Source organism: Podarcis liolepis (assembly GCF_965112155.1).
Source record: "Podarcis liolepis genome assembly, chromosome: 7".
Taxonomy (NCBI): Eukaryota; Metazoa; Chordata; class Lepidosauria; order Squamata; family Lacertidae; genus Podarcis; species Podarcis liolepis.
Window position 1 is genome coordinate 24,010,505 of NC_139561.1, and position 22,120 is coordinate 24,032,624.

The 22,120-nt window shown below is 44.3% G+C and overlaps 2 protein-coding genes across 3 annotated transcripts; one reads left to right on the plus strand and one right to left on the minus strand.

Moving 5' to 3' along the window:
- Positions 1-184: 184 nt before the first annotated feature.
- Positions 185-13,484, plus strand: RER1 (retention in endoplasmic reticulum sorting receptor 1). Its single transcript, XM_083513333.1, has 7 exons — positions 185-391; positions 7,338-7,423; positions 8,099-8,203; positions 9,703-9,802; positions 11,107-11,185; positions 12,124-12,259; positions 13,327-13,484. The coding sequence occupies exons 2-7, from the start codon at positions 7,343-7,345 to the stop codon at positions 13,414-13,416; spliced, it is 591 nt and encodes a 196-aa protein (XP_083369459.1). The 5' UTR covers positions 185-391; positions 7,338-7,342; the 3' UTR covers positions 13,417-13,484.
- On the minus strand, positions 10,811-21,844 carry PEX10 (peroxisomal biogenesis factor 10). 2 transcript variants are annotated; one of them, XR_014528425.1, is made up of 7 exons: positions 21,653-21,844; positions 20,246-20,326; positions 19,711-20,117; positions 18,464-18,639; positions 17,324-17,459; positions 16,400-16,539; positions 10,811-11,044 (listed from the first exon to the last, which is right to left on the minus strand). XR_014528425.1 is itself a non-coding variant. In XM_083513233.1 (6 exons), the coding sequence occupies exons 1-6, from the start codon at positions 21,768-21,770 to the stop codon at positions 16,471-16,473; spliced, it is 987 nt and encodes a 328-aa protein (XP_083369359.1). In that variant the 5' UTR covers positions 21,771-21,844; the 3' UTR covers positions 13,688-16,470. The 2 variants fall into 2 exon arrangements, 1 of the variants encoding a protein (XP_083369359.1); XM_083513233.1 differs by lacking the exon at positions 10,811-11,044 and having other exon boundaries at positions 13,688-16,539.
- Between the last annotated feature and the right edge of the window lie 276 nt (positions 21,845-22,120).

A 22,120-nucleotide genomic window follows, 5' to 3' on the forward strand; every position in this document is an offset into this window, starting at 1 on the left:
CTCCGTGCGCCACCTTGAGCTCCTTGGAGGAAAGGAAATAGTGAAGCGAAGCGGTGCGCGTTTTCATGCTTTCGTCGTTAACGGGCTCCGGGAGGCTGCTGCGTCCCCTGTGCCTTTTCCTTAAGGGGTAAACCCCACTGCACTCCGCGGTCGCCAGGTGAGCAGGCGCGAGCATCCCTGTGGTCTGCGCGGCCGACCTTCCACCCTCCGCCCCCGCCATCTCCTCCTCCTCCTCCTCCTCTTCGCCCCGGTAGCGGAAGCTCTTCTGTCGGCTTCGCGCTGCCGCCATCTCGGCAGCAGGAGGAGGAGGAGTAGGAGGGGTTGGCGCGGGCAGCGGCTCTGCCTGGTCAGGCGGGGCGGGAAGCGGAAGGAGGGACACCCGGCGCGGCCTGTAAGTTACCCCCGCGAGGCCCGAGGCCCCGCCGTTGCCCCGGCGATGAGGCCGGGCCCTCCGTGAGAGGGTGGGAGGAGGGCTCTCTAGGTCCAAGGTTGACGCGGGAGGAGGAACGGGTTTTTTTTCTTCCTCCCCCCCCCCCCATTTCCAAAATAACGAAATTTCAGCCTTGGGGGTCCCCGCCATGGCGAGCTGGGAGAGGCGGCCCTTCTTGAGAAATCAAATCTTAAAAGCGGGGCTTTTCAGGCTGGTCTCGATAAGCTAGGGGCTGCAAGGGGGAGGTCCTTGAGAAATAATAATAATTAATAATAAAAATAATGACGCATAAAGGGATTTTTTTTTTTGCTCTGACAAACCGGGTAGTGGTTTGGGGGGGGGAGTTGTAATGTAATGTAAGGATTTTCAGCCTTTGGGACTCCTGTCCATACCAAGAGGTTGAGGAGGATCCTTGCAAAATTACTACAAAGGGTGGTTTTGCTTTATGGGGAGCTGGGGCGTGGCTTGGGAGGGGGGCCCTTGTGAAATCGTTATTATCATATAATAAATTCACTAGTAAGTTGGGGAGCTGCTTGGAGAGGTAATCTCAAAGTTATTATTAAGGGGAGGATTTTTCAGCCTTGTCATGCCAAGTGGGGACAGTGGGGGGGCAGGTGGAGGATACTTGTCAAACTATTGTTATTAAGAGGGACCCTTACCCACATCACTGTTCTGCAACAAAACCAACTTGTGATGAGGGGTTCTTTATTTGATACTGTACATTGACACTTATTTCTTTTTCTTTCAAATGCTAGCCTCTCTTATTCCTTCTCCCCCACTTTGCCATAGTCATACCTTTCCTCCTTAATCTACAGCCTCTGGTTTTACTTGTCAAATCTACTCTGTGTATTTAGAGTACATGATTTCCCAACCCTCCAAAAAAAATATTAAAAAAATAAATAAGGGTGCTGGGAATTGTAAGGGTAAATATTCAGAGTCATGTGCTTTAAATGTATGGCGTGGGATATGACTACAGTGGTACCTGGGGTTAAGAACTTAATTCGTTCTGGGGGTCCGTTCTTAACCTGAAACTGTTCTTAACCTGAAGCACCACTTTAGCTAATGGGGCCTGCTGCTGCGCCGCCGCCACGCAATTTCTGTTCTCATCCTGAAGCAAAGTTCTTAACCCGAGGTACTATTTCTGGGTTAGCAGAGTCTGTAACCTGAAGCGTCTGTAACCTGAAGCATATGTAACCTGAGGTACCACTGTACTTACTGCCACCCAAATGGTGATAATTATTTGGGGGTGGTTTATTCCTCTGCCCCTATAATAGCAACTGGGGTATGTGTGCTTCAAATGCTAGTCTACTCTTAGTCATTGGGCTAAGGGTGATTATTTCCAATTGCACTATGTACAGTGGGATTAAGACAATCTGTTTCTGTCTTGTATGTGGGATAGAGGAGCGGGGACACTGTTGCATGTTAAGTGTGGACAATTTAAACAAGAGGTACTGAAGCCTCCCATTTGGGGTAGCTGGATTTTTAAGGTGGTGTTATTTTTCAAGTAGGTTGAGACTTCCTTGGTTTGATGAAGATGATTAAGGCCAAGCTATCAGCCTGGAACTGAGGCTCAGTTGTAATCTTTTCCTCCTCCCCTGGAACAGGTTGATGAGACTACCGGGTGTGGACAGCGAATGACATGCTGTCATTGAGCAATTCAGGACACACCCGGTTGTATTTTGTGGACCTTCCTTGCCTTTAAAAAGCTAGCCTGGCATTCTCAGTGGATTATTCTTTATGCAATTGTACTCAAAATAACCCACATGGAGCGAAAACTTGTCTATCTGGACCAAAATGAATTATGGGCAAGAGTAGCGGCCCCCATTAATTCTCCTTTTCCAAGAAAAAGACCTCACCCTAGTGGGAATTCTCCTCGCAATCCCAGATATAGTTTCTGCTCCTTCTCTCTCTCAACCCAACTCAATATCATTCAAAGTGTGGACAAAACGTTGCTTTCATAGGGTCCTCTACACCTTGGCCCACAATCATTGTTGCCACTGCAGCCTCCTTCAAACACTGTTTATGTGACTTGGTGTCTGTGGCAAGATTGCTTGCGCTTAGTCCAGGCTCATAAAGTGTAAGCAGGGAACTGTGAGCAGAGTTCACTCTGAGAAAATGATTGGCAGCAAAGTGAATCTCTTGTGTTTTGGTGGGGTGAGCATTTTGCACAACTGGTTTGCCATGGGGGACCCAGGCTAGAAATGATCAGATTTGCTGGTGCCATAATGGTTGTATGGGTTTGTTTTATGTGGCCAGAAGAGAGATAGTTAAGGGAAAGTGTAACTGCCATGCAGTTTGTTTATCCCCTGATGGCCGTCAGGCAACAGCAATTATAATACCTGAACTCATAGCTTAGCAGTAAATGCTCTTGGCTGGAAAAAGTACTGCAGTTCTGTAATGGTCTTACACACTGTTTCTCCTTAACCTGCCTGCTTAAGGGGTAGTACAGCAAGCCAGAGTAGTGGCATGGTACTTTTTCCACCTGAAACTCCCCACGTCCAATAGCAGGGCACCATCTGACAACCAACCTACAAAGGCATGTGACTGTTAGTTGGCCCATGTTCAGGAGATCTTGTTCCCATACTTGTTTTATTTTATATTCTTTATTGAAATACAAAAAAACTACACAATTACAAGTGCACAGGGTAAGATAACACACAAAAAAGAAAATAAAAGAAATAGGACCCGTGTAGAAAACAAAACAGAACAAAACAAAATTGTATACCAAAGTAAGACCTTTGGAATTCAGTTTTTAATGTTTTTGGATTTTAACAAATTGTATGTACATATTTTTTTGCTTGCTTGTGAATCGCTTAGCGTTTTTTAAAAAGTGGGAAGCAATATTATATCATTTATTTATTTATTGGATTTCTTCCAAGCCTTGGAACAATAATTGCCCCAGGGCAGAGTACAAAAATATAGAAATGCAATAGTAAAATCAGTTAAAGCAGTTTGCAGTCAGAAGAATACAGTGGGTCCTGATATATACCAAATCTATATAGTGTCAAAAGCTAGAGTAAAGAGGTGTGATGTCAGCATGCGGATGCTAGACACACCTCTGTGGGGAGGGAATTCCACTATTTGGGGGCTGCCACACAGAGCTTATTCAAATGTAATAAATCCAAACCCTCTGAGGGTTACTTTGGCAGTGGACTCTATTGCGGTCTTCCTGCTCACCCTGGTCCCCAATACTTTGGTTTGGTAACTGCTGTGTCAAAGGCGCTGGCATCTGATCCTTGACGCCTGCCTGGAAAGAGAAACAGGCCTCTTGTGCTTTCAGCACTGTAGCCTTTGTAACACTTTTGGATTCATTCATTTTTAAAAACTCAGGGACAGAGTTATTACTGGGAGATACTGGTCTTCAGACACCTTGGTCCAATGCCCATCTGCTCAGAAGTAAATCCTGTTGAGTTAAATGTGGCTTAATCCTAGAACTGTCGGCATAGAGTTTCCCCCTTAATGGTTTTTCTCAGTATTTCTTTTCTTTTATGGCACTTGGGATTCTTGATACTTTGTTTCCCAGGCCATCCAGAAGTCTAATATCAGATAAGATCTTGGTTGCATCCGCACCATACATTTAAAGCACTCCTATACCACTTTAACAGTCCTGACTTTCCCCAAAGAGTTGTAGAAGCTGTTTAGTGTGCTGAGAGTTGTTAGGAAACCCTGAAAGCTACAGTTCTCAGGATTCTTTGCAGGAAGCCACGACTGTTAAATGGTGTAAGAGTGCTTTATTGATAGTATGAATGGGACCCTTATTATAATTAGTGTTTCCTCCAGAGATGATACACAGACATGTGAAACTACCTTATTACTGAGTCAGATCATTATTGATCTACCCTGAAAGCAGTTCAAAGATCTCAGGCAGAAGTCCCCCTCATCCCTGTTTTCCTGAGAATTTTTAAAGCGGATATGCCAAGGAATGAAGTGGGGTTCATGGGGATCATTTGCATACATATCATGCGCTTTACCATTGAGTAATGGTCTGCTAATAGGCGAGTTCCTTTTTCCATTATGGAGATCAGTTGGAGTGATTTACAGACCACTTAGGGCTTACCTGCTGGACGAAAACAGTCCAGCTGCACTGTGTGTTGAAAGCTTATTATAGCTGACTGCACAGCGAAATCAGAGATAGGTATTTCCGTGGCTGTTAGTGGTCACACCAGGGCTAGCCCATCCATAAGACAAGGTGAGGCAACTGCCTCAGGTGGCGGGATTCACTGGACCAGCAGACCCAGATGTCAGTCTTTCTTCCTGCCTTGCTCCTGATGTAGATCTTCCCTGGTGGGAAAGGAGGGCCCATTTTGGGATCCGCCAAAATGTCTTGGGTTGCCCCTAGGTCACATCCTGTAATAGTGAAGTCAGGTGGTAAGTATTGATAGGGTTTGAGCTAAAATGGGGGCCATTGAGAAATAAGGGAGACCCCAGATAAATACAAAGTTGGGTATGGGGGAAGCAGAATGCCCCATGCGAGTCCTTTGTTGCTTACAGTTTCCTAGAGAAGATGGCTGAGTGGTCAGTACCTTAAACAGGAGCACTTTTGCTAGGAGGTGAGGATACACTGACATTTTGTTGTAGCACCTATTTGCAATACCGCCATGTACAGAGGAAGTATGGCCCTGAATATTAGGCCTTCAGGACAGTGTCCGACTTCTGAGTATCCAGAGAGGCACATGGCTGTGTGCTATTGGAAACAAAGTGCTGGAGGACTAGATGGACCTTTGCTCTATTCCAGCAGGGCAATCCTTGCATCCCTACGGAGTCGTTTCCTGATTGCTTCATTCAGCATGCCATAGTACGAGTGATATGAGCTAACTTTTGCCTTCCACTAACTTCATCTAGGACGAAAAATGTATTTGACCCACCCAACAAGGTGATTAGCCAGCTGCTTCCCCTCATGACACCTCATAACCCCAATAATAAAAGCTCTGTAGTCATAAATCGTTTCAGATCTGGGACCCACTTTTAACTCAAACATGAATTTGCGGACCCACTTCATAATTTTTTTACCATGTATTTTTATGGCGGCAATACTGTTGTTGTGACCCACCTTAGGTTAGGCTGCAACTCAGTAGTTGGTTCCGGAACCCATCAGTTGAAAACCAGTGTTCTGAGATGTCTGTGCGCTTGTGGAATTTTCTCCCCCAGGGAAGTTTCCTTGGCACCTCCTTAAGTGTCCTTTTTGGCAGCAGATCTGAAGACCATTGTAATATTTTCCTGGGCTTTTAAGCCCTCAGTTTAACCTGTGCTATACCCTTCCCCTTTCCCCCCTGCTTTGTTTCATTTGTTGTTTTACTGCATATTTTATTCTTCTGCCTATTATTGTTTTAAACCACCCTGAAAATATTTGTGTTGAATGGTAGTGTCTAAATTCTATTAAAATCACGTAATATGCATATGACATGTTGAGCAGCTGGGGTGGATTTATTTTTGGTCATGTTGGTCAGCCCCTGCTCTGCCACACGGGTAGGGAAGCCCCAGCCTGCAAGCCAGATGTGCCTTAGGGGCACCCAACCTCTCCACACACCCCATAGCAATTGGATTTTAAAAAAAGAAAAGCTTGTGTCTATTATTCAGGTTTTTTAAACGCCTAATTGGGGTAGAGGGGCTTGGGAGTCATAGTTGCAACCTCTTAAGTAACCCCACCCGCTCCATAGCACTTAAGCTTGGGAAACAGTCTTTCATTAGCTCTAAGAGTATATTATGATCTTTGTATCTTCAGTAGAACTGTGCAACTTGAAGTGTTTGTGAATTGCCTTGTTAATATGGTGAAATGATTAACTACTTGCTTATCTTTAGGCCAACCTCTCCCAATTCCTTTGTTGTGAGAGATGCTTTTTTTCATGGCATCTCTTCTTTCTTTTTCTGATCCCGTTTCCTCCTTCTGTAAGCATTTAATGCTGTGGCTGTATGCTCCTGCTCTGTAGCTCTGGGAGTAGAATTGCACTCTTGCTTAGAGGAGCATAGCCCCGCCTCCCGTAGAAATGGCCAACCAGGAAGTTGTACCAAGTGATCCTTTTGATGATGTGGCACAGCAGCTACTGTGGAGATACTTAGAATTGCACAAAGTGCTGTTCCCCCTTCCGTCAGAGAACCAATGGGTCTGCATTTTGCTCACATGCTTACTCCGTGTCACAAAATTGTGCTGAGTTGTGAACAGGAGATGAAAGCCAGGCAAAGATTTCAGATTTGGGTATCTTTCCTCCCCTTTTCAATGAAAGTGGAACTCTGCATTTGAAATGGCAGGCAGAACGTGGTACATCAGACTGCAGAGCCACCGTGTTTTGTTTTCATTTTGCATTTTTATGATGTGAACTACCCTGAGATCTTCAGATAAAGAGTGGTACACAAATTTAATAATAATAATAGAAGGGGGTTAAACAAATTCAGGTGTAGTGTAGTGGGAGACGAGGACCTTGGGAGACCAGGGTTCAAATCCTCACTTAGCCATCAAACTCAGTGGGTGACCTTGGACCAGTCACAGTCTATCTCAGTCTAATCTACTGCACAGGGTTGTTGGGAGGATGAAGATGTGGAGGAACGTAAGAAAATCCTAGATGGCACTAGTCCAGCAGCCTGTTCTCACAGTGCCTGTCAGAAACTGGCAAGCAGGACCTAAGAGCACTCTCCCCTCCTGTGGCTTCCAGCAGCTGGTATTCAGAAATATTACTGCCTCCATGGAGGCAGAGCTTAGCCATTGTGACTTGTAGCTACTGATAGCCTTTTCCTCCACGAATTTGTCCAATCCTTTTTTTCAGTCAACCAAGTAGGTGACCATCACTGCCCTTTCTGGGAGCAAACTCCATAGTTTAATAACTATACACTGCATGAAGAAGTCCTTCCTTTTGGTACAAGAGTATTATGCCAAAGCTCAGTTACGTTAATGTTCTTTCTTTTGTTTCCACAGCAACAATGTCAGAAGGGGACAGTACTGGCGAGTCCATTCATGGCAAACCTTCAGTGGTCTTTAGATTTTTCACAAGACTTGGACAGGTTAGTTTCACATCAGGGGCTGAGAGATGCATAAATAAAATCAAAGGAGTTATCACTCAGGGTAGTTTAAAGCTGCAACTTACAGAAAGGAACTGCAGCCAGATCTGTCACCTTCTACTTGCCCATAGGAGTGGTGGAAGAGGCACCAGGTATCTGGGGAACTCTTGACTGGGAGCACTCAAATTGCACTGTGTGCACATTCAAGATTGCACTCACCATGCAGTCACTCCTGCAGATAGTTCTGCATTTTTGAGTCCTGTTGAACTCAATGAGATGACCATGTGTGAAACGTGTGCAGGGCTACAGCTCCCATTGTTGGGCTACAGCTCCCATCATCCCTGACCATTGACAATGCTGATGGGAGCGGGGGGCCCAAAACTCCAGTGTACACTGTACTGTAGTAGTAGTAGTAGTAGTAGTAATAATAATAATAATAATAAATATACCCCGCCCATCTGGCTGCATTCCCCCAGACATTCTGGGCGGCTCCCAACAGAATATTAAAAACATGATAAAACATCAAACATTAAAAACTTCCCTAAACAGTATACAGGATCGCTGCTGCAATTGTTAGCTATACAATGCTGTTGTAATAGCTTGCAGTCTTTTGGCAGGTGATGATATGCTGTTATTATTAGCAACTTGATGAATATCTTAATACTGCATTTTTTCTAGATTTATCAGTCCTGGTTAGACAAATCTACTCCTTATACTGCAGTGCGATGGGTTACAACGCTGGGTTTAAGTTTTATCTACATGATAAGAGTTTATCTACTGCAGGTAAGAGGACTGAACACCACTTGCGGATCCTGATGCATGTGTGTGGAATCACTCTGTTTATTGTTGGTTCAAAGATATTTATGTTTGATGGAAGCAACAGTTTTTACTTCCTTTACATACCTTTAACGAGAGATACATGTGATATGCAAGATAATTGTCTGCACAAATGTCACAGAACTAATATGAGTAGCATTGAAAAATATTTGATTCAGAAGATAATAGTACTGTACTGATTATTGAAGCAGTATCTTATCATGATAAATAATGAACATAATAAACCTGTTAGTTTTGTGCAAGGAAAGAATGGTAATCTGAAAGCACTTCTGTGATTCTGTTTTTGTGTCTGTTTGGGTACAACCAGTGTTAAGGGTTTTCTTCAGGGCTGGAGAACCTGTGGCTTTCCAGATGTTGCTGGATTGCAGTTCCCATCATCTCTTAGCATCGACCACTTTAACGAGGGTTGATGGGAGGTGGAGTTCAACAACATCTGGAGGACCAGATTACTGCAACAGTATATGCACCTGGGAGCAAGTGCCATCAAACTCCGTAGGTAAATTTACACCAGTTGATTGTTCCATTGTTATCTGTATTTATGCCAATTGAAAAATCACCTTATGAGCTGGAACCTTGGAATCATTTCAGAGTATTTTGAGAAGCTGGCCTCCTGCCACCCTCCCACCCCACCTTCTGATTACTTATTTTAGCAGTGTCCCTGTTTGTCTGCTTGCCCTTGTTAAGATTAAAACCTCTAAGCTGCAGGGAAAAATAAATTCATCCGACTGTAACAAAGTGGAGGAACAAGCACCATAGGAGAATAGCAGATTTCTGTTTGGATTGCTTTTGAGCACCTCCATTTTAGCCTTAAGATGCATCTGCATTGGGAAATCTTCAGGCTCGGGGTGTGCTTGTTCATTACATTCGTTCCCCACACACTTGCATCTTTATTTGCTCCTATATTAAGACTCTGCCACCCCCCTAAATATCCTGCTTCTCTTTTATCTCTCCTTATTTCCCTTTTGCTCTCATGCTGTTTGCCTCTTAGTATGCTTTATTCCTTGCTTCTAGTTGATTTAGGTCAGGGATAGGGAAATCAAACAGCAGCTTCAAACACCTTTGATCACTGGTCATGTTTACTGGGTGTGGTGGGAACAGCATCAGAGGGATGGACAGACAGATTCCCCAATCCTCGTTTGCTCTGGATCTGATTAACATTATTCGTTTACTATATATTGTTGAGCCCTACCATTTCAGACTAGCCAACGTGGTCCCGTCCCCCCCCCCCCCGATTTTTTTGGACTACAGCCCCCATCATGCTGGCTGGGGCTGATAAGGGTTATAGTTGACAATATTTGGGGAGCACTATGTTGGCTTCCCCCAACAACCCCCTCATACAGTCAGATACTGCAGATTGTGTGCAAGCAGTTTTGTGTAGGTAGGTGTGTTTCTGTACTTAGAGCCATGTCCTCATTTGACATTTTCTTCTTCCTTCCCCTTCCTAGGGTTGGTACATCGTGACATATGCCTTGGGCATCTACCACCTAAACCTTTTCATAGCTTTCTTGTCGCCAAAGGTAGATCCCTCTCTAATGGAGGACTCAGGTATAAAGAACATCACTAGCCCTGCTTTTCTCTTGCATGGGTGTTGGTTGTTGCATGAACTTGTTATATATCAGATGTGGGGAAGCCTTTTCAGCCTGAGGACCACATGCCAGTGCTGGGCAGGGCCATAGCCAAAAGTGGAGAGAGCAACAAATGTCTATTTCACCTTTTCCATAACAGGCTAGTTTCTGTACACACTCACATTGTATTATTTATGCTTCATCCAGGCAAGAATGAAGCATCAGAAGGCTTCAAGGACACATTCCAATCTGGCAAAAACACACAAGGCGGGCAGGGTGTGTGTACAAAGCAGGGCTGGTGAGCGATGTAGCTTGGGGAGAGTCCTGAGAATCAGATAGAGAGGCTTGGAGGTTTCTGCTTGTCTACTATGAGAAAAGGATGCTAAATCTGATATGTGTACACACACACAAAAAACAACAACAACCCTAGAACATATTTGGGACTTAGGCACAGCTTAGTATGTTTTAAGTTGCACCTGCTATCTGTGGGTGCAAAGAGTGCTGGACTTTAGTGTGGAGTGCCAACCACTTCTCAACTTTATTGAGTGACCAGACTCCCAATTATCCCCACAGAAAACAGTGTTTTTTGTAGTGTCATAACACTCTATGTTTGCTTGTGGCCCTGTGTGAATTTTCATAGCAAGAACAACTGACTCCTGTAAGGTTTGAATGTAAGAGTTCAACCAGTGCTAGTCGCATCCTGTGGATTGCATGGCACATAACTGAATATGACACCTTCTCGGAGTTGAGTGATTTCATTTTTAGATCCTAGGATAAACATATAAATGATGTATTAGAAATGCTGACAGAGTTTTGACAGAGCCAGAGTTAGAATCCCTGATTTTGTATTACTTCCTTCACTTCCCTGTGGATTGAAATACCTCCCCTCCAGTTGAGACTGGAATGACATTGCTTTCACGTTTCATACTTTGTGGAGATCTGTGCTGCAATTTCTCTTGCACGTAACAGCCCTTTGATCACCTGTTAATAATTTTTTGTTTCCTTGTACACTTTAGTGGGTGATTTGTCTCTAGCACAGTCATTCATACCTGCTCTAAGTATGGTAGTAGTAACAGAGGGAGCCTCCTTACATCATATAAGGCTGTCCATTGAGCTTAGTATTGTCCAACCTGCTTGGCAGCGCCGGTCCAAGGTCTCTGGCAGAGGCCTCTCCAAACATCTGCTACTGACCTTTGTTAACTGGGCATGCCAAGGGTTGAACCTGCAAGAGTTAAATGCAGAAGAAAGCAGTTCCTAAGACTTTGCATTTCCTCCTCTTCTCAGATGAGGGTCCTTCATTACCTACAAAACAAAATGAGGAGTTTCGGCCCTTCATTCGAAGGCTGCCAGAGTTCAAATTCTGGTGAGTACGTGGTAATAGCAATGCAAAAGGATTCAAGTCCCTGACCCTTTGTCTTTCCTGTTCTCCTGCCTCTCATAGGCATGGCCTCTCTTTGGCCTCAAGCTTGTGCCTCCTTGCTTACAGTGCCTACCTAACAGTCACTCAGTTGCCATCTCCCCCAAATCTCTGGCCTTCTAGTTCCTTTTCAGTATGAGCCACCTCTTCCACATAATAGGTATGCTTGATTTGAAGGCTCAACTCAGGCGTCACAAGTCCAAATATCCATCAGTATTGCATTGAGCCTTAGTCTTAACCATAACTTCAATCACAGAAGGAGGGATGGAGGAAAGGGGGCAGGGAGGAAAAGCTGCAAACTTGGATACTAAACCTAGGTTAGACCAGCTGAAATGGAAACAGTTCAGCTAGCCTGATGAAATGGCTACTGCTAGGTGACAGCTACAAGAAGGGTCCAAAGACAGCTGGTCCCTCTGCGGAAGTGATATAATCTTCTTTTCTGCCTCTTAAGGCGTCAAAAGAGAACCTTCTGCTGTGAAGTGCAGGATAGCAAAGCTGAGGAATAGGTGGAAATAGTATTTTATGGCTTGGATGTCAGGAATGTTGCTGTGGGCTTGGTCCTCCTTGCCACTCCTCTCCTAGGCAAGTTTCTCCCTCGGCTTCATGGTTTTCTATAACCATTATTTGCTGTGGATCAGCAAAGTATCATTAGAGCCTTGATTTCCAAGGATGATCAGAAGCCTCTTTTTGCAGACTCTGATCCAGACGTTAGCACTAACCATGAGTTGCAGATTCAGGTGTCACAGCAAACTGTGGTCGGGGGAAACCAGGAAGTGGAGGGGAGAATGCTGGAGATCAGGAATGGTATGTGAATTGGGCATTAATGTCCTTAAAAGAATTTTAGTACACAATCAACCTAACTGCAACTATCTTTTCCTTCCAAGGCACTCTGCTACTAAAGGCATCCTTGTCGCAATGACATGTACATTCTTTGAGGCTTTCAATGTTCCAGTTTTTTGGCCAATTCTTGTGATGTACTTCATTATGCTTTTCTGCATCACAATGAAAAGGCAAATCAAGGTAAGAATCTAACCAAGTTGTTCTTTTTTCCAGGTTGTGGATTCTCCTAAACGTGAGAGAGAGGGATTGCCCCAACATAATGGCAATATCACTGGCTATGTTGTAGCTCAAAAATTGCTAGTGGTGGTGGGGTTTTTTGAAAGACCCCCCATAGTTGGAGTAGAGTTTGAGGCTTTGTCTAACACTGATGAGGGTTGTTTCCAATGTGACCTCCTTCCAAAAGCATCATTTTTTTAAAAGGAAAAAAATGACTTCTCCTTTGGATCCCCTGCTGTGATACTTGAACTCAAAAAACATTTTAGTGGACATCCAGCTTTTAAAAGAAAATGCTAATTGCTCCCATAGACTCCCCTTATTGATAGTGATGCCCCCCCAGGCCTTAATTTTTTTAAAAAAATAAGTGGGTTGTATCCAATTAAGTATTACTAAGATTAGAGCCAATGGAACACGGGTGGCGCTGTGGGCTAAACCACAGAACCTAGGGCTTGCTGATCGGAAGGTTGGCGGTTCAAATCCCCACGACGGGGTGAGCTCGTTGCTCGGTCCCAGCTCCTGCCAAACTAGCAGTTCAAAAGCACGTCAAAGTGCAAGTAGATAAATAGGTATCGCTCTGGTGGGAAGGTAAGCGGCATTTCTGTGTGCTGCTCTGGTTCGCCAGAAGCAGCTTAGTCAAGCTGGCCACATCACCTGGAAGCTGTACGCTGGCTCCCTCGGCCAATAAAGTGAGATGAGCGCCGCAACCCCAGAGTCGGCCACGACTGGACCTAATGGTCAGGGGTCCCTTTACCCTTTAAGAGTAGAGCCATTGAAGTTAGTCATGTCCATTAGCTTCAATGGATCTACTTTAGGTAAGACTGGTATTGGTACAACCCACTGTTCTTTGGTCACACCCACTTTGATATGTGGCCCACAAAGCGTTGTCCACGGCCCTAAGTTCCTCCAAAAAAGATAGCCACTGCTGTTCAAACACATGAGCACATTCAGGTGTTTAAGGCGGAGTGAGCAGAGGGAGGGGAGTGCCGTGGGTGTGCTCTAAAAGCCTTGTTTTTCTTTCCCTTTTGTTGCAGCATATGATAAAATATCGATATATACCCTTCACACACGGCAAGAGGAAATACAAAGGGAAGGAAGATGTGGGGAAGACCTTTGCTAGCTAGAAATTATACTGAGCCTGCTGACCAACTCCCTTCATTACAATTAAAAGTCCAGTTTTGAGCCATTGTAATGATGCCTCTTTCCTTCATACCAAGTCATCAGTAATAACGAGGGTGGGGACTAAGAAGTTGTATTTCTACCCCTGCCCCCTGCAGTTTATTGAGCGTCAGGCTCCCCACCTCCCCCCCCCCCCAGCAAGAGAATATCAGCCATATCATCTTGTTATTCTTTGGATATAAGTTATGTCCAAGGGCTGCTTCTGCCCGCCCCCTCTGTTGTTGCACAACAGGAGTCATCCCATGTTCTCAAAACATCTCATGGGAAATACATGCTACTGGTTTCAGCTCCTTGGAAGTGCAGGATTTGAGTGGCAATTTCGCAAGTTTCTGGTGCACATTTAGCAAGACAGAGTAATAAGAGAAGGTAGAACATTCATTTCAAGCCCCCTCCTCACAAAAGTATAGCCTAGTGTGGAACAGGGGAGTTCCCACAACTGTATTTATTTATTTTTGGGTCCTTTGTGTTGATCTAGTCCAGAATGCATCCTGGTACATTGTTGAAATGCTTTGTGCATCTACAGAGGAAGATGAGACACAGTGATGTTTTCTGCTTTGTAATGTCCCAGGTTTTGACTAACAGGCTGTTTGCAGGACCTCTGGTGATATTACTTAAGAGGGAAACTTGTGAACTTTGAAATAAGCCTACCCTGAGTTTTTTTATTTTCAAAGTGGAAAAGGAATTAATTGATTTAGCTTTTATGGTGAAAAGGCTGATTTCTTTTTGGCTCTTTCATAATGGCTCACTATTATTCTTAACAATCATGTTTTTGGGGGCCAGGGTTTGCTGGAGGTCTGGAATTAAATTTATAAAAAATATATTATGTGGAGAGTATTTTGACACGTTTTAGTTGATACTTAAAAAAACTTTTTAAGTTTGCTTCATGTAGCCCTCTCCAAGGTACACCTACACCGGCCATGGCAGACCGAGACTTTGTGGGTTTTAACACAGCTTTTAATTTTCTATGGAGAAAAATATAGAAATAAATGATCTGCATGTAAAACTTTTTCAATGTGATACAGCTATAAACAATTTTATTAAGTGACTTTTTAAAATTCCAAACTTTATTAAAAGACAGTGTCCCTTTCTTGGGTTCAGTAGTCTTTATAACAACCAACGTAAGGTACTAAGTGTTAACATTTCTTCCTTTTTCTCTAAACATTGTGTTGTATCCAAAGTACTATGTAGAACATTATCCTTGAAAATAATGGGTGTGTGTAACTTAGGTCTACTAATTTCAGTGGGTCTACTCAGAGTAGCATTAACATTGGATGCAACCCATTCTATTTAAGTATTTTGGAATAATGTATTTGAACCCTAGCTGTTCGAAAACAGTCCTTTGCTTTACTGTGCAAACCATAGCTGCTCATGATGCAGTCTAAAAGGAAATTTTCACTCTGTATTGGGCGGACTTGTGATAAGTGTAAAATATCCTGTGCCATGTGAATTGGATCGCCCCACTTTCAGCAGTATGGAAAAAATGTGTTGCCCCCACACCCAACGTTCTTAGAAGTCAGTCATAGGGGGAACTGTTTACATTTCTAAACACCACTATGAAAAATATTGTACAAGGGACCAGAGGTATTACAGAAGAAAATTGCGAGGAATAATCGTGGTCCTTACCACTGTGCATAGAAGCAAGTTCCAGTGATATCAATTGGGCTTTAATATCTGTTAGTATATGTGTTAATAAAATGGTATGGAGCTGGGGCAGTAGCTAGAAAAGTAGACTTAAGTAAATTTGTCAGAGGTTAATTCATGCTCTCTTCTGTATCAGACAGCTGCATTACTCTAGGACTAAAACGTCACAATGTAGAAGGGCAGACACAAATACCCTCCCCTATGTGGAAACGTGTTCACACCAGCTCTAGCTGTTGGCTGCAGGTGGTGCAGCTTCTACTGTATATTCCTTCTGCTAAGGGTGGCAAACCAGTAGTCCTACAGGTGTTGATGGTCCACAACTCCCTTCCTCTCCAACTATTAGCCATGCATGCCAGGCCTGATGGGAGATGGTCCAGCAACAGCCGGTAGAGGCACCCTATTGGCTACCTTTGCCTTATGTACCCACCGTACAAGATTACCCCAATCTTTGCCAAACTGAATTTCTGACAGTCGCTGCACTGTAGGGCGCTCATTCCAACTTAGAACTTCAGCTTTATATTTTAAAAAAACTAACCAACAGCTATAGTTTATTAGGCATAGGGGATTTTAGCAGCACACAAACTCAAAATTAATTTCCATATGCATGCCCTAGTATCTTTTGGAATGGTAAAATGTTCTCATTAAGCTACTACCTCTCAGCGAATGTAGTTTCCCATAAGAATAGCCCAGCTGAATCAGGTCATAGACCCATCAAGTCCAGCATTCTGCTCTCAGTGGCCAACCAGATGCCTCTGGGAGGCCTGTAAACAGGACCTGAAGGCAATTGCACGCTCCCCTCCATTTTCCAGTATTGAGAAACATACTGCCTCCACTCACAGAGGCAGAATATAAGCATTGTGGCTAGTAGCCATTGATAGCCTTATCCCCCATGGATTTGTCTTAATTCTTTTTTAAAGCGACCCAAATTGCTGGCCATCACTGCCTCTTTTGGGAGCAAATTCCAAAGTTTTAACTTTGTGCTGTGTGAAGAAGTACTTTCTTTTATCCCGACCCCCCCAACATTCAGCTTCATCAATGTCAACGAGTTACACCGTCATGAGAACACTACTGGTAGGTCTAGCAGATGCCTGCCAACGCTTAAAAGGGTTATACCAGAATTTAGGTAATTTGTGTGCTTTGTTCTACAAAGAAAAAGGATCAACACCAGAAGTTTGTTTTGTAAGATGACAAGTTCGTATCTCCTTGTACAGGCAGTGCAACTCAAGTGTTAAGCTGCTCAGTTTTATCACAGCAATTTAATATCATAATATCAAAATAAAGTCTTACACTTGGTCAAAAGCTGCAGTATTTTCGTTGGTTCCTAACACTTTGCAATCTAACAACCGCACAGGTGGCTGTTATCGATAGTGTTGCAGATAAATCAGCTTCTGCGGATGGAATTTCTCTCTGCACAGTGGGCACTCAGCCTGCAGGAGAGGAAAAATAAGTATCTTAACTAAACAAACATCTCCCAGTAACCAGTTTGTAAGTCTTTTTCCAGCTAGCTTTTTCTGACAGTTACCTGTTTGCACACCCTAAGTTCTCTACAAATGGAACCACGGGCCTTCCCTCAGTACCAGGGGCTTTTGATGGTATGTAGAACTCTTACATGCATAGAGCTATATTTATAGACAGGATTGTGTAGATGCTGTGGAAGTGCAGAAAAGCTACCTGCTGTGGTATCTAGAGCTGCTATTTAAAACATTTCTAACCTGCCCTTCATTGCAATGTGATATCAATGAAGAGTTTGAGGTCCTAGAGTCAATTCTACAACAGTAAACCAGTTCTTCAAAACTAATAGGAACTAACCCTCAGTCTAGTCATTTTGAGTCCAACTGTTGAACTGTAGCTCCCATTATCCCTGACTATTGGCCATGTTGGCTGGGGCTGCTGGACTCCCAACAACACCTGGAAGACATCAGGCTCCTCTTCCCCGAATTAAGGAATTGTCTTAACAGATTATCAGCTAGACTCAGAGAATGCAAGTGCATATCGGCACCTGCTAGAATTGAAAGTTGAGAACTCAAATCACATGTAGTTTCCTCCTTTGGTAAGACATCGGGAAGAATGAAACCAAGGAGCTATTTCAGGGAACCTACTTCTTCAGCTTCTCTTTTCCTACAGCTCTCATTTCCACTGCGAAAAGGAAACCTGACAGGACTTGGCTTTTGTTTTAAGAGTTCAGCATCCTAGGAGGGGGGCTGTGTTTACCTTGGTGTTGCACCACTCAGTGATGCATTCCCAGCAGAAGAGGTGTCCACACGGAGTGGCTGTAGCATGGCGGCGTTCTTCTAAGCACAGAATGCAGCGAGAGCTTCGGCCGAGGAACTTCTCCTCAGGCTGGGTTCTGAGAGAGGACAAAGTCAGGCACAAGTGCTCTTCAGGTTAATGTCCCAAGGAGATGATGCTTCTGCTGCCAAGGTTCTAGCATATGACGCCATCAGGAGAAACTTAGCTTTGTAACAGGGTTATAGCCAATGCTAGTCCTACTCAGACATGAAAGAAAGTGACGTTACTAACATGGGTCTATTTCAGGTCATCTACTCTTGAGTAAACGTTTGCACCCATTTTTTAAAAAGATTACGCTCCTAGCCCTCATACTTATGACTGCTGTTCCTGGGTAGTACTGCTTTCTGCCTAAAAATAAAGGTGTGGGGAAATGATCTTCAAAGTTACTTAGCAAGTTCCAACAAGATGCGAAGACACCCAACAAGAGCTATTTCTCTAAGGTAGGGGTAGGCATACTGTTCTTGGTTTTTTTGGTTCTCCTTTTTCCTTCTTTTCCCAATATATCACCCTCTGCCATTTACGTACCGAGAATTCCGTGTACTGAAAGCCCAATGTTTGCAAACACAATATAACCAACCCATTCAAATTACACAATTCATTTTAACCAGACCAATTACACACTGAGTTGGTTACCCAGTTTTGATGCCAGGACACAGTTTTAGCCATTCTTAACACCTGTTGATTGTCAAGCACAATATTAAGTTAATCTAGGTTTTCAAACACAGCTCAGATGCCACTGCATGTGCCCCTGCCCTTCATTCCAGCTAATAATACTACATAGTTCAAGAACACTGGCAGGAACCTTTTTCATCCTGCAGGCCGCGTTCCCTTCAAGGCTACTTTCCAAGGGCTGTGGGCCAGTAGTGCACAGGGACACAGGCAAAGGTGTGTGAACAAATAAATATATTAAAACGGTGCAAAGCAGCACCAGTGAAGGCTGTAGCCTGGGCACAATTTTGACGGCCAGAGAGGGGCCTGAATATTTGATCCCCAGGCCTGAGGCACCCAGGCATCTACTCCACCCCCTGTAAGCATCTGGTAAGCAAAATGCCACTAGCATACCTTGGGTAGGAGAGGTTACGGTGCACCTTCCATTCTTGTCTTGCCCTCTGCCTCTGTTGGAAGCTGTATGCATGGACACCAACTGTTAGTGCCAGGTGCAGCACTGAAAGGATCCCAAGAAGCCTGTAACTTGATCGAACATGCTGGTTGTCTCCATCTAATCCTGCATAGCGCAGCTGGGGGTGGGGAGACACAAAAACACCACTTGATATTGATGCATTCTGTGTGATCTGTGAAGGAACCTAGAGAACTGCAGTGTTGAAGTACAGATTTTGTTTAGAAAGAATGGAAACCAGCCCACTTGACTTTTGAATCTTGAACTGCATATAGAAGAAGAAGAAGAAGAAGAAGAAGAAGAAGAAGAAGAAGAGGAGGAGGAGGAGGAGGAGGAGGAGGAGGAGGAGTGTGGATTTGATATCCTGCCTTTCACTCCCTTTAAGGAGTCTCAAAGCGGCTAACATTCTCCTTTCCCTTCCTCCCCCACAACAAACACTATGTGAGGTGAGTGGGGCTGAGAGACTTCAAAGAAGTGTGACTGGCCCGAGGTCACCCAGCAGCTGCATGTGGAGGAGCGGAGACGCGAACCCGGTTCCCCAGATTACGAGACTACCGCTCTTAACCACTACAGAACAGAATACCATGCTGGTATTGGTGACAGTAGCCCTCCTCTAGAACAGCAGTGGGAACCTATGGCTCTCCAGATGTTGAACTCCCATCTCTCATCAGCCCCAGCAAGCATGGCCAGTGGTCAGGGATGACAGGGAGTTGTAGTCAAGCAGCTGAGCTATGGCAATACATACGATTCCAAATTGACCACAAGGAGGGGATCCATACAAATAAGTAATATGGCACCATAGATATTTAGGGGTAGAGTGGATTCCTAGTCTTCATTATATTCCTGTTGTACATGTGGCAGTGTTAACAAGGAACAGAAACTCAGGGTGCTGAGAGACAGAAACTGGATGGCAGCCCAAACTTAAGGTTCTATCAGATCAGACCAAGTCCTATGCAGGGAAGACCCATCTGAAATTACTGACTATAACTAACTTGGGTCCCTTAATCTCAGTACGTATACTTTGGGAATGACCAGCATTGGATATACACCTTGGTTCCGTTTGCTATTCTCCACCCCTGTCCCAATGCCAGGGATGGAAGTGAGACCTGCCCACAGTAAACAGTGCCAAAATATGGGATTTTAGTGTATTGCACACAGAACATCAAAGGGCTATCAAATACTTTCTACTTACATATGTGATCCCTGCCATCCTTTTAGATAGGTGGTAGAAAATGCCATTCATATAGAAGATGGCCAGGTGCAGCCTACGAAGGAGTGGAATGCCTTGCCTGAGAAAATGGACAACCTGACAGAGCATCTTCCTCTGCTGCTCTGTTAATCCGCCAAGCCATTTCTGTAACCAACGCCACAAGAAAGTCCTTCCCCACAATCCACGCAAATGTCTGCTTTGCAAAGTCATCATCTCATCGGGTTCTGTCTGAAGTTCATGTTCCAGGTGTACTAATCCTTTGTCTAACAAGTAAGGGAAGACAGTGTGCAAAGAAATCAGGACAGCCCGTCGAAATACTGAAGGAACTCTCTTTCGCGATGGGTCCACTTGGATAATATTGACATATTCTTCACCGAGCGTTTGGTAACCTAAAGAATATTTAAAAAAACAACAACAGGTGGCAATCCTGAAAATCTGATCAGTTTAATGTTAAGCATAAAATAGCAGCACATTTAGTCAGAGCACCAAGCACAGAACAATTTAGGGGGTGAAATACCTGAAAGGGTTGTGAGTGTGAAATATGCTATATCAGCAAACAGCTCAATTTCCTTCTGCCACTCCAACCAAATTCTAGCACCTAGAGAGCCAGAGCAAATGGCAATGTTAGAGAACAAAGTGAAGAGATGTCCTGCCAAATAATTTGACTTCAATACAAGTTGAAAAAGAAATTACACAATTTTCATAGGTCAAATAATAAAACATTACGAAAGTTAAAAAATTAAGAAGAGATTTACAAAGTAACCAGTGTATTTTGTGCAGATACAACTTTTAGAGAGGTAGAACATTATGGAATAAGCTTTTGTGGAGTAAACAGATGCATGAAGTGTAATCCACAGACACATACACTAGCAATGCAAGAAGCAAGGATAATTAACAATTCAAGCTAGACTGTATGCAAGATAAGTACTGCAACTCAATGGTTGCAGGATAAGCAAAGATGTTTGCAATTTTCAGATCACAGACTATTGATACAGTCCTCTCTCATCTCAATCACCTTTATCCATCGAAAGAACAGAAGAGCCTGCTAAATCAGGTCAATGGCTCATCTAGTCCAGGATCCCATTCTCAGAGTGGCCACCAGATACCTCAGTGGCAAACCTGCAAGTGGGACCTGGGTACAATTCCTTCCTGTAATTGCCAGCAGCTGGTATTCAGACACATTACTGCCTTAGACTGTAGAGGCAGCCATTATGACCAGTTTCCTTCATATAGCCTTCTCCTCCATGAATTTGCCTATTCCTTTTTAAAGCCATCCAGGCTGGTGGCCATCACTGCCTCCTGCAGGAGCGAGTTCGACAGTTAAACCAGGCATGGTGTTACGCAAGCTGAGGCACTCTGCCAATGAATCCTCTGGCGCCTTCACCAAAGATGTCTTCTTCTGCCATTGGCGAAAGGAGCGTCAGTTCTTACCTGCGGTGATCTCAGTCCAGGAGAGCTATGGAAAGCCACAACTAATAATGCTGGGCTAGATGGGCCAATACCCGCACCTGATATAAAGCTGCTTTTTACATTTCCAGGTTCATCCCCCACTCCCACCCCTCTCTCTCACACACACAAATGGCTCAGATACTGCATCCAGTGTGGCTTGGGTTTCGGACTAGGACCTGGGAGACCAGGGTTCGAATCCCCCCCTTAGCCAATGAAGCTCACTGGGTGACCTTGGGGCCAGTCACTGCCTCTCAGCCTAACCTACCTCACAGGGTTGTGAGGACAAAATGGGGAGAGTGAGAACCGTGCTCCTTGGTGGAAAAAGTGGGATATAAAACGCAATGAAAGAAAGAAAGAAAGAAAGAAAGAAAGAAAGAAAGAAAGAAAGAAAGAAAAAGATCCGGGATATGGGCTTCTTGTCTTGCAAAGCGGTTCAGAGGATGCAATTCTGACCGGGGTGATGACGGCTCCTCACCTGCCAGGCCCCCCAAAGCAGCCCCAGCCCCGCTCCTCAGCGCCCCTCGATAGAGCTCGTCCTTCTGGGCGGACCGAACGAGTCGTGCGGGCCCGGCTTCTACCGCTGCCGGCGACATCGCTGCAGAGGCGAGCTGGGTGCCTGCTCTGCCCGAGCTGCTTCCGCAAACAGACGCTTTGCGCGGCGCACGCATTTATACGTCATCTAACCGCTCCGAGAGAGAGAGAGAGAGTGTGTGTTGGAGTTGCGCATAGAGAGATAGGAAAGTATAGAGTGATGCTCACTAGAGGATCTTCCGGGATAAAGGGAACACTCCACCCTCCTTTCGGAAAACGTGCGCCTTTTCGAGCATATAGCTCAAAAAGTAAAAGCGTTTCAGTTGTTTATTTCGTAAAATTTATACAAACCACTTGAGAAAACCAACACCACACTAAAAACACCAGGCGGACAGTATAATGAAACAAGGCT